General features: G+C 48.1%; 1 protein-coding gene across 5 annotated transcripts in view; it reads left to right on the forward strand.

Moving 5' to 3' along the window:
* Nucleotides 1-12,594, forward strand: part of LOC140914319 (solute carrier family 22 member 6-A-like) — a 26,793-nt gene continuing 14,199 nt past the window's right edge. The window contains exons 1-4 of one of the 5 annotated variants that reach the window (XM_073351838.1): nucleotides 1-342; nucleotides 4,956-5,243; nucleotides 7,969-8,072; nucleotides 8,910-9,064. In XM_073351838.1, the coding sequence (XP_073207939.1) occupies nucleotides 5,028-5,243; nucleotides 7,969-8,072; nucleotides 8,910-9,064 (475 nt within the window). In that variant the 5' untranslated portion in view covers nucleotides 1-342; nucleotides 4,956-5,027. Of the gene's footprint in view, nucleotides 343-4,643; nucleotides 5,244-7,968; nucleotides 8,073-8,909; nucleotides 9,065-12,594 lie in introns of those variants that run through there. The other 4 variants (XM_073351839.1, XM_073351840.1, XM_073351837.1 and 1 more) reach the window with 4 other exon arrangements.

A 12,594-nucleotide genomic window follows, 5' to 3' on the forward strand; every position in this document is an offset into this window, starting at 1 on the left:
CTGGACTTATGTCTATTGCTCTTCCCACAGCAAAACCAGCATGAACAAACTGCACTGATCCAGTTGGGTCCCAAATAACTGTGTCTATTTAATAGGGCTAGCCAGAAAACAGGAATTCTGTTTAGCACAATAATTTCAGAGGTTTCATATCAGAACAAAACCAAGACCTTTCAAAACGTTTCATGAAAACAGAGAGCTCCATCCCAGAAGAGCCAATAGCTCAGGCAAAGTAGCAACCTAAACCTTGTTCTTCTGCACCCCAACCAAGTTCCCTAACAACCAGGATAGCAAGTCAGCCCTTCTCACTCTCTGCAGGGACTTGAACCTGATTCTTCATCACAGGTGAGTACTCTGGCCACCAGGCTTTTCAGGGGTGGGCCTCGCTCACGCTATCATTTTGATCAGAAATTCCATCCTGGACCTGAGAAACCCTCCCGACAAAACTTTGGTCGAAACCAGAAAGTTTCGGTTTTGACCAATTGGCAACTTCCCACAGAAAATTCTAACCCAGCTCTTCTATTTAGTACATGTAGCCATTCGAAGCCTAGCTACATAGACACCATTGCTCTGAGTGGCTTTGAAAACACAGAACACAGCAAAAGCCTTTAGAGGGACCACAGACTAGTTAATTCTGCCGTATTCCTGTACTATACTCTGCAAGTCACTTCCCCACTCCATGCCTCAGTTTCCCCTCCCACACCTGGTCTATTTAGATTACAAGATTTTCAGGGCAGGGACAGCACCCTACATAGTGGGATCGTGACTTCTTATTGCTCCTGAAATATGCATAAAAACATACATGTTTAGAGGAGGTTCCGCACAAAGGGGTTCTGAGTATGGTAGAAACATGGTTACAGTCCGGGGCCATGCTGCCATGCAATGAGAGAGTTTATCACTCAGTAGTTCATGTATCTCCCAGACTATAGCTTCCCAGGCTGACAATTTGCATCAGACCCATAGGGGAAGAACAAATGCGGGTCCAAAAAGGAAGTGTTTAACCCAGTCCACAATCAAGCCACACCCACAAATAAGCCCCACCCTCTTGAGATACACATGTCACTCAAAGTCAAGGTGACCATGTTTTCAATACCTCCAGCCAGGGCTTTTGTATGGCGATGTTGTATTAGGGTCATACGTGAGACAAAGTTATTCATGTTACAGGAGAGCTCAAAGGCCCTAACAAGAAGAAGGGCCCCATTGGTTAGGCACTGCACATACACGTAGCTAGGGCCAGCCTTTGCCCCAGAGAGCTCACCATCTGAACAGACAAAGGGTGGGAGAGGAAACAAAGATACAAAAAGAGGAAGTGATTCACCCAAGGTCACTCACCAGGCCAATGGCAGAGCTGGGACTACAACCCAGGTGAGTGTCGTATTCACAAGACCATGTTGCTTCTAAAAAATGCCCAGTGCTGGCATCATTGCTAGAGTGGGTCAGAAATGGGGGTGGTTCCAGAGGGAAATTTTGACATTTGGCGGAAAAGCGGGGATTCGAACCCACAACTCCCAAACCCCTGGTTTATGGCCTGACCAGGGGAACATCACAATCACTTTACTCACATGTCAACTGTATCCCAAACGCTTGTCCCACTGCACTATTAGTATCATAACAACGTGAGGCCCCAGTCAGAGAGCAGGGCCCCACTGCAGTAGAGATGTGGAATAAATGAGGACATTCCTTGCTACAAAGAACTCACAGTCTTAGCATAGGACAAGAAACAACAACTGCTTCCCCCAAGGAACGGGCTACAGGGCAGGAAAAATGGTGGATGTTTCAGTTACAGCTCTGGATTGGGACCTTTTGGGGAGTCAATTCCCGCCTCCCCGGAGACACCGTGTGTGACCTCAGACAAGTCGCAGAGGGTAGCAAAAGCTCGTAAGTTGCATAGGAAGGAAGTCCCGTTTTCAGAAGTGACTCAAAGACTTAGGAACCTGAGTCCCCGTGACTTTCATAGAAACTTGAGCTCTTGAGTGCCTAACTCCCTTTTGAAAATGAGACTAAATGATTTAAGTCACTTGAAATGCTGAGTGGAGCAACTCTGAGATACCTTTAAGACTCTGGGCTTTAGTTCCCCAGTTTCTCCATCTGTAAAAGAGTGCTAATAAACCTTCCTTTGACTATTTGCATCGCGAGCTCTTCAGACCAAGGGCTGTCTCTTACCAAGTGTGCCCGGCACAATGGGACCCTGATCTCAGTCAGGGTTTGTGCAGCACCCAGCATGACAGGGCCTGCATCTCAGATAGTATCAGCTGGTTTCTGGCAGCATCTGGCATAACAAGGCTTTGATCTTGGTCAGGGTCTGTGTAGCACCTGGCACAATGGGGTCTTTAGGCACTGCTGTACTACAAATCATAAGTACACAAGGAGAAGGTAAGAGTAAGACAATCACGCTTAGGAAAAAACACTGCATTCACAGCACACCAATTCCCTAGCAATTGCTCCAATGGCTCAGGGTGAATTTTGTCCCAGATACTAACATCTCTTGTGAATAACTGACTACATCAAAGGACATCTACTTGCTGGACTGCCTTTCACACTCACCTGATGCTGTTACCCAGAACTATTGCTATTGCTGTCAAGTACTGTGTGTATTACGGTAGTACCTAGAAGACACAACCAAGATCAGGATTGCAACATTATTTATTATTTGTATTTATTTCTATTGTGGTAGGACCAAGGAGCACCAGCAAAGGACCAGGAGCCCATTGTGTTATGCATTAGACCAGTGGTTTTCAAACTGCGGGTCGTGACCCAGTACTGGGTCGCGGAACGTAAGGCAGCGGATCACAGCGGCTCTGGTCAGCACCGCCGACTGGGCAATTAAAAGTCCCGTCAGCGGTACTGCCCGGCTATCTGTTCTGACACTGCACTGTGTTCCGGAAGCAGCCAGCAGCAGGTCCGGCTCCTAGGCGGCGGGGCGGCCACAGGACTCCGCGCGCTGCCCCCTCCCCAAGCACGGGCTCCACACTCTCATTGGCCAAAAACCGGCCAATGGGAGCTGGGGGGATGGTGCCTGTGGGCGAGAGCCATGCGGAGCTGCTTGCGCACCTCTGCCTAGAAGCTGGACCTGCTGCTGGCCACTTCCGGGGCGCAGTTCATTCCGCGGTGCCAGGACAGGCAGGAAGCCTGCCTTAGCACCCCCACTGAACCGCTGACCAGGAGCCGCCCAAGGTAACCCTGCGCCCCAATCTCCTGCCCCAGCCCTGAGCCCCCCCAAACCCGGAGCCCCTTCCTGCATCCCAAACCCCTCATCCCTGGCCCCAGCCCAGAACCCTGACCCCCTCCTGCACCCCAACCCCCTACCCCAGCCCAGAGCCCCCTCCCACACCCTGAACCCCTCATTCCCAGCCCCACCCACAGCCCTCACCCCCACACCCCAACCCTCTGCCCCAGCCCTGAGCCCCTCCCATACCCCAAACCCCTGATCCCCAACTCTGTTGGGTCGCGAGCATCAACAATTTTCTTCAACTGGGTCGCCAGAAAAAAAGTTTGAAAACCATTGCATTAGACAAACACAGAACAAAGAGGTGGTTCCTGCTCCAAAGAGCTTCCAATCTAAGAGCAGACAAACAATGAGGGAACCCTGTCCCAGTTTAAATAGACAATGAAAAGAAGTGAATTGCCCAGCAGCAGAACCAGGGATAGAAGCCAGGTCTGCTTTCCCTAAGCCAGTGCTCCAGGCTCTTCCTTAACCTTTCCCCCCAGCCATTCTCTTTGTCCTCTCCTCTCTCCCATGGATTTATGCTCTGTTTCTGCCCTGTCCTTATCCAGCAATTTGCCTCCACATGGACCCCAGCACTCCTCCATCACCAGCCAGCTTTGATGAAGTGCATATGGAGTTAGAGCCTCAGCTGATGTAAACTGGCGTAACTCAATTGTCTTCAGTGGAACCAAGTTGATTTACTGCAGCTCAGGATTTGGTCCCATGAGTCATCTTTTCAGCACCCAGCACAATAGGCCCCTGCACTTATTCGGGATCTGTACAGCATCTAGCACATTGCACCCTGATCTAGATCAGTGTCTTTGCAGCACCCAGCACACGGGGACCTAGATCTAAATTGGGGTCTGTGCAGCCCGCAGCACAATGGGGGCCCTGATCTCAGTCGGGGGCTGTGCAGTGCCTGATATAATGGAACAATAGTCTTAGTTGGAGCCTCTAATAGTAATGCCAATAATAATCAACCAGTGCAAAGCAGGCTCGGTGCCCTTGTGTACTGGAGGCCTAATGCCTTCCTAACACGGCCCTTTGTCCCACATTTACTGGATCAGTAGATTTTGTCTCCCTTTCCCTTCAAGCTAATCCTTCAAACCCAGGGTAGAATTTTAACCCAAGTAAGATGATTACGGTTTACATAACCCACACACGCACCCTTTTAACCCAATCAGTTTCCTAAGGCTAAATATATATATATATTACTCCCCCCATCCCCCTGCCCCCATTACCACCACTACACACGCACAGTTTCCAGCATCCCAGAATCAAACAGTCCAACTGAGGTGATCCAAGTTCACACCACAGGTTGCTCAGATTTTCTTCCAACAGACTGGTATCCCTGCTGAGACCCCCACTCTTTGGGTGGATGCCAGATTGATAGCGGTTTCAAAGTTGTAGGCAAAAATTTAAAGGGAACTTTCTTCTGAGACAATGAGACTAAACTTTCCCATGCAGCCGTCCAAGTTTTGCTTTTCTCCTGTAGGAAGCGCCTGGCTGTAGCTGTTGTGCTTTGACAGATCTCTAAGAGAGCAGGAACTTTTGTAGGAGGTACTCTTTCCAAATGCAGCTCTGTTTGTGAAATTCATTTAAGTCCTCAGGAAGCGAGTTAACGGTGGATCTGTTCGGCATGACTTTTGCCGAACTCCTAGACAGCATTGGCGGCATGGGCCGTTTTCAAATCATCCATGTCGCTTTACTTGTTATCCCTGTTTTAATGACAGCCTCTCATAACCTCCTGCAGAATTTTTCTGCTGCTGTTCCAGGACACCACTGCCAGATTCGTGTAGCTGCCAACAGCACGGGTGGTACAAACATGACTCAAAGACTGAGCACCAAAGATCTCTTGAGGGTCTCCATCCCGATGGATGGGGAATGGGAGCCGGAGAAGTGTCGCCGGTTCGTCACCGCCCAGTGGCAGCTCCTAAATCCCAACGCCACTCTCGCAAATGGGACAGAGATGGAAACAGAGCCATGCACGGATGGGTGGACCTACGACAAGAGCATCTTCACCAACACCATCATTATGGAGGTAAGGAAGGGCCTAAAGCACTCACCGTTGCTCAGAGAAACCTTGCATTGCTTGGGTGTTATTGATCAATATTTACATCTGACTGCACAGGAGCAGGAGGAAGTGTGGTCCAGCCAGTGAACTGTGACTTGGGTTCAGTTCCTGTCTCTGAACCATTCCTACTCTGTGACCTTATGCAAATTATGGTTGCCCAGCTGGATCATTCCCAAGGTCCATTCAGCCCAGTCTCCAGTCTTGGACAATGGCCAGCACCAGATGCTTCAGAGACAGGTTTAAGAACCCTGCAGTAACCCATGTGAGATACCCTGTCCCATACATAGCCCTCATCCTGATCTTTAGTAGTTGGAGATTGGCTCAAGCCTAAAGTACCAGGTTTAATATCCCTCCCAGAAGCCTTGTTGTTGCTGTTATGATTACTCTGGATGGTTTTGATATCCCCCTTTCAATTTTGTTAACTTCTTCCCCTCAATGACTTCATGTGGCAGTGAGTTCCACAAGCTAATCCCACATCATGTGAAAAAGTGTATTTCCTCTCATCGGTTTTGAACTCCCATCTTTTAATTGCATTGAACATCCCCTTGTTATGAGACAGGAAGAACAGATGCTCCTGATCTGTTGCCTCTCTCCCACTTGTTGTTTTATAGACTTTTATCCTGTCCCCTCTAGTTCATCTCCTTTGCAAGGTAAATGATCCCAGTCCTTTCAATCTCTCTCCACAAGAGAGTTTCTCAGGCTCTTGGTCATTCTTGTTGCCCTTTTAGTTCTGCAATATCCTTTGTGAGATGGGGTGACTAGGTCTGCACCCAGCAATCTCGTCATCTCTCTGTCCCTCACATTCCCATATAAGTAAAACATGGATAATTCTTCCTTTCTCCCACCTGTGTCTATTTGGAATGTAAACCCTTAAGGGTGGGGGGTATCTTTTACTGCGTTTGCATGTTGCTGGAGCTTCTACCTGCTGCTAGAACAGAAAATAATAATGTCATATATGATGAGACACTGTAGGTCTCCATGCCGTCTCTGCTCCTATTATTTACTGACAATTTGTCCTGGGAAGGAACATTCAGATTGTAAAAGGGGATTCTGGTAACTGTTTGCCAGATGGTAAGAGATGGCTGTAGCTGGATATAATAAAACTCAGCCCTTCCCATGATTCAAAGAGCTTTACAAACTTGCTATGAGCTAAGTGTGTAGTAGTACCATTATCTCAATTTTACAGATGGGGAAACTGAGGCACAGGGAGGTGAAGTGACTTGCCCAATGTCACAGTTGTGTCAACCATAGAGCTGGCTACAGAACCCAGGAGTCCTAGGCTTACAGTCCTGCTCCTGTAACCCCTAGAATCACACAAGCTGTCATAGAACCCAGGAATCCCAGTCTTAGTGCTCCAAGCACTGGAACACTCTCCTTCCAAGCGCCAGGAGCAGAACCCAGAAAACCTGATGCCCATTCTCTGTTTTAACCACTAGACCCCATTCCCCTCCCACAGCTATGGATAGAACCCAGCAATCCTGACTCCCAGCCCCCTGCTCTATCCTACTAGACCCCACTCCTCCACAAGAGCTGGGACTAAAACCCAGGAGTCCTTATGCCCAGTCCCTGCTTTAACCAATACACATAATTCCACATCTTGGAATTATGACCCTCAGTGCTCTGCACTAACCACTAGGCCACACCATGCAGCTGCAGAATAGTAAATACCCAATACTGAGATGGTGATTTATTCAAATATCCATCAGTAGTTATATCACTCACACATGTGACCTCATACAAGTTGTGAGCCACCCCCTTAAGAAATCCACTGACACAGCAAAGTACTGTTTGCTTGTTTAACCAATGCTGAGCTGCAGGACTGCACACAGAGAAAGTTCCCTGCCCTTGACAATTCTCAGATTGTTGGTTAGTTAAATATTTACTTGCAATTTAAAAAAAAATATAAATACAAAGCAGGGATTAATTTTATTTGAAATGTAACCTTATTTACCAAATGCAAATGGCCAAATCCTGGTGCCAATAAAATCATTATTTTTATTAAAATATCTGTAGTGCCTAGAGACCCCAACTAAGATCAGGGCCCCTATTGTGCCAGGCGCTTCACAGACCATGACTGAGTTCAGGGCCCCCTTGTGCCAGGTACTGCACAGACCCTGACTGAGATGGGAGCCCCCATTGTGCCAGGCAACGCACAGACACACAGAGAGAAACAGTCCCTGCCCTGAAGAGCCAACAATCTAAAAGACAATGGGTGGGAGGGGAAACAACTTACTCAAGACCACACAGCAGGAGAGCCCACACCCGAACCCAGCTCTCCTGAGTCCCAGACCAGCACATTATCACTAGGCCACCTTTCCTCTGCTTCAAGGGTTTCTGGTGCTCAAAGCTATTGGCGGGGCTGCCGGAGCACAGGCAACAGCTCTCATAGCCCCTGGCTCTATACCTCCTCCCTTTGCCACCTGCAGTCCTGCAGCCTGAGACAGTCCACCTCCCACTGGTAGCAAGCAGTACTGCACCCTGAAGTCCATCGACTGCCTAATACAGTCATTACATAACTGCTGGGGATAATTCCCCTGAGCCCCTAGTGATCAGCCACCCCAGCTCTCCATTATACCTTTGTCTGCTAAATTAAATACTCCCCCCATCCATAGCATTGGCTGTTTTCTCCTTGCGTGGGTAGGAGCAGCTTGTTATGACAATGTCTTGACCACCTTTCCTCCTCCGCCTGCAGTGGGATCTGGTGTGTAACCTGCGGACACTCGGACAGATGGCTCAGTCAATCTACATGGCTGGGGTGCTGGTGGGAGCGCTTCTGTTTGGAAGCTTAGCGGACAGGTAGGTCTTTGCAAAGCTCTTCCTTCTCCCCGCTCTGAGAGCAGCTGCAGAGGCACAGAAAGCAGCAGCCATGGGGTGAATGGTATCTGCTGGGGCTAGGGGCAAAAGTTCAGGCAATGAACTGAACGTTTAAATTTTGACTTCAGAGATGAGGGATGTGGAGGTTGGGGTAGAATAATCTACCAGAGTCTAATAGCCTAGTATGTCCAGATGCATAGCTGGTGTAAATCAGCACCACTCATTGGTGCCAATAAGCATTTTTCTGTTGTATTCAACGACCATTGGATGAGGCCCATTTATACCAGCTGAGGATCTGACCCATGGCCTGGCAGTTGCTACATTTTCCTTTGCTTATGTTCATCCTCTTCCTTCCAGCTGCAGTCCCTCTCCTTGCCTGATCATGCGCCCATTGAAGTCAAAGGCACGACTCCCATTGATTTCAATGCTGCAGTAGCCCTTGGAAAGTAACTCCTCTCAGTGCTTGAGGTTTACCCTTTCCCTTACACTTGAGATGCTGATCCACGTCCCCTTGTAGTCATTGCTTAGCTGCATTTAACTCATTTACAGCCTTGCCTTGTGGGTCAGTCCCTCCAGAGCCCTGGTCATTTGTGCTTGCTCTCCCCTGAACACCTTACAGGCTATGTCAAAACACTGAGAGATTAGATTAGATAAAATAGATCATCCACGTCCATGTGCCCAGGACTGAATGCAGATTGCCAGGTGCGGTCACATCAGTGCTGTCCCCACCTATCCTCAGGGCTCTGTGGCTCTGCATATACAGGATTCTATCAGTCACCAGACCTAGCACAGCTATGAACATGCCATCTTCTGCCACAGGTTCGGGCGGAAGGCTCTCCTGAGCTGGTCTTACCTGCAGATGGCTGTCTCGGGCACCTGTACCGCCTTCTCGCCCAATTTCACCGCATACTGCATCTTCCGCTTCCTTGTCGGGATGGCCCTTTCTGGGATCATTCTCAACTGTATGTCACTGGGTAAGGGACCTTCTTCCACTGCTCCTTGATTTTAACCTGGGAAAATTAGCCCTTGTTATAACTACCTGCCTTACAGTTGCTCCTAGGAGACCCCAACACAGCATGCACATTATTTCTGGTATTACAGTAGCACCTAGAAGCCCAGTTCTGGTGTGTGCATAATTAACAGTATTACAGTAGCACCTTGATGACCCAGTATAGTGTGCATATTAGTAATATTACAGTAGCACCTGCAGGCCCTTACGGAGATCAGGGCCACTTTACATTGGACAGGTTATTAGTAGTATTACAGTAGCACCCAGAGGCACTAAGTAAAATCAGGGGTTCATTACAGTGTGTGCAGTATTAATATTACAGAAGCATCTAGAAGCCCTGAGATCTGGTCCCCATTGCGTGAGGCACTGGATGTCTACCTCCCTCTTGGTGTCTGCTGTGCAGAGGATATAACTGCTCCAGCCACAGAGCCCTGCTTAACAAACAGCCACCATCTTAGTGACTTGGGGCTGGGAACTGACCCAGAGAACCTCCAAGCGAATGAGTTGTTTAGCTCAGCCTATAGAGACCCATGCACAGAGCTCTAGGTGACATGCACACAGTGAGACTGTCCTGGCCCCAAAGAGCTTATAATAGACAAAGGAAGAATTATTGTCCCCATTTTATGGACTGGTTTCAGAGTAACAGCCGTGTTAGTCTGTATTCGCAAAAAGAAAAGGAGTACTTGTGGCACCTTAGAGACTAACCAATTTATTTGAGCATGAGCTTTCGTGAGCTACAGCTCACTTCATCGGATGCATACCGTGGAAACTGCAGCAGACTTTATTTATACACAGAGAATATGAAAAAATACCTCCTCCCACCCCACTGTCCTGCTGGTAATAGCTTATCTAAAGTGATCATCAGGTGGGCCATTTCCAGCACAAATCCAGGTTTTCTCACCCTCCACCCCCCCCCACAAATTCACTCTCCTGCTGGTGATAGCCCATCCAAAGTGACAACTCTTTACACAATGTGCATGATAATAAAGTTGGGCCATTTCCTGCACAAATCCAGGTTCTCTCACCCCCCTCCCAAAAACCACACACACAAACTCACTATCCTGCTGATAATAGCTCATCCAAAGTGACCATTCTCCCTACAATGTGCATAGTTAAGGTGGGCCATTTCCAGCACAAATCCAGGTTTTCTCACATCCCCCCCACCCCCATACACACACAAACTCACTCTCCTGCTGGTAATAGCTCATCCAAACTGACCACTCTCCAAGTTTAAATCCAAGTTAAACCAGAACATCTGGGGGTGGGGGTAGGAAAAAACAAAAGGAAATAGGCTACCTTGCATAATGACTTATCATGCACATTGTGTAAAGAGTTGTCACTTTGGATGGGCTATCACCAGCAGGAGAGTGAATTTGTGTGGCGGGGTGGAGGGTGAGAAAACCTGGATTTGTGCTGGAAATGGCCCACCTGATGATCACTTTAGATAAGCTATTACCAGCAGGACAGTGGGGTGGGAGGAGGTATTTTTTCATATTCTCTGTGTATATATAAAGTCTGCTGCAGTTTCCACGGCATGCATCCGATGAAGTGAGCTGTAGCTCACGAAAGCTCATGCTCAAATAAATTGGTTAGTCTCTAAGGTGCCACAAGTACTCCTTTTCATTTTATGGGCTGAGGCTCAGCAGGGTTTGATTTTCCCACCATCACACAGGGAGCATGTGCCAGAGCCAGGAACTGAACCCAGCTCACTTGAGTCCCCCTGAGAGGCCAACCTACCTCTCAAGCCCCGGCAGCCCTCATTAACTGGGAGAGCTGTGAAGCTGCTGTCCCACTTTTCATGGCCCAGCCCAGCCAGAAGACAAGACACAGGTCCCTGGTATGCAGTGTGAATGATCTAACAATCCCCCACTTTTCGTTTAGCGCCCGAGCTATCAGGGCCATGCAGAGTAGGGGCTGCACAAACACAGAACAATAGATGGCTCCTAAGTAACCTACTTTTTTTCATTTGGGATTCTCAGTGTCCTTGTTTTCCAGACAAATGCCCAGATTCCTCTTTTGAACGCTGCTAAGGTCTCAGCCTCAAGGTAGTCTTATGACAGTGAGTTACGCAGGCTAATGGTCCATTGTTAGACAGGACTCCCAGCATTGCTTTGCAGCCATCCCTTCCCTCCAATGTCTGCTTTTCGTTTTTGGATGCTGTTTTCCTGCTCTTGTTAGTTTTGATCTGGCCCCGGTATACAAATATTTATCCCTGTGTTTGCACGCATCACTTCTGCTTATATGCAGCCTGAGTCAGGAGGGTGTCTCAGAGGGAGCCCAGCATGGTAGCATCACTGGATTACAATAATAATACTTTGCAATTAAGGACATGTTAAAAAAAAGTTTGTTTTGGAATTGTGGGTGAGGGTTTGAGACAGTCCTTTCTAATATTAACGGTGCTAAAACAGTAATTGTTACAGTAGCACCTCGAAGTTCTGACTGAAACTGGGGCCCCCATTCTGCCAGGCACTAAACAGACCCCAAGATCAGGGCCCCCATTGTGCTGGGTGCTGACAGATCCTGACTGAGATTGGGGCCTACATTGTGCCTGGTGCTGCACAGACCCCAGTCAAGATCAGGGCATCCATTGTGCTGGGCCCAGTCCATTCACATAGTGAGCAACAGTTCCTGTCTTGAAGAGCTTTAAAATACACAAAGGGTGAGAAGGTGGAGTGGGAGACAAAGGGTGGTGAACTGAGATCACTGCCTACTGTGGTGACCAGTCTCATTGTTTCTTGGTGTTCCCCCCATCTGTTTTTCTGCATCCTTCTGTTGCCTCGTGTCTTATATTTTAAACTCATCTCTTTGTTCTGGACGTATACAGCGCCTAGCACAATGGGGTTCTGGTGCATGATTCCTAAGGCTATGTTTACACTGGCAACTGAACGACAAAACTTTTGTCTTTCAGAGGTGTTACCCCCTCTTCTCCCCGGAAAGACAAGTTTTGCCGCAACAAGCATCAGTGTGAACAGCACATTGTTGGCAGGAACACTCTCCTGACGACAACACAAACGCCACTCTTTGGGGATAGAAGTTTTTTATCGGCAAGAGAGCCGACAAACAGCAGCTACACTGAGCAACTTTTAGCAGCATGGCTGTGGTGACACAGCCATGTCGCTTAAAGCTGTGTAGTGTAGACATAACCTAAGCACTACTAAAATACAAATAAGGAATAGAGGAAACAGAAAGTGTCTTGCCCAAGTTCATGGAGAAATTTTGTGGCAGATCCAATGGATGGAATGGAACACCAGTGCCTTAAATACCCGTCTAGTACCTTAACCACTGGCCACCCCTGCCTCACATTCATAGCTCAGCATCATTTTAACCCTGAAGGACAGCAAAGCCCCTCACCGATTAGGTGGCACCACTGAGATCTTAATCCATGCCCACAGAAACATTCCCACATGCCTCCAAAACCTGTTCACTTGTGCAGCATATTAACTAGAGATGTAGGAATAACTGATTGTTTGGTTCAGTGGCTGAACCAAAAAAATT

Source organism: Lepidochelys kempii, chromosome 7 (assembly GCF_965140265.1).
Source record: "Lepidochelys kempii isolate rLepKem1 chromosome 7, rLepKem1.hap2, whole genome shotgun sequence".
Taxonomy (NCBI): Eukaryota; Metazoa; Chordata; order Testudines; family Cheloniidae; genus Lepidochelys; species Lepidochelys kempii.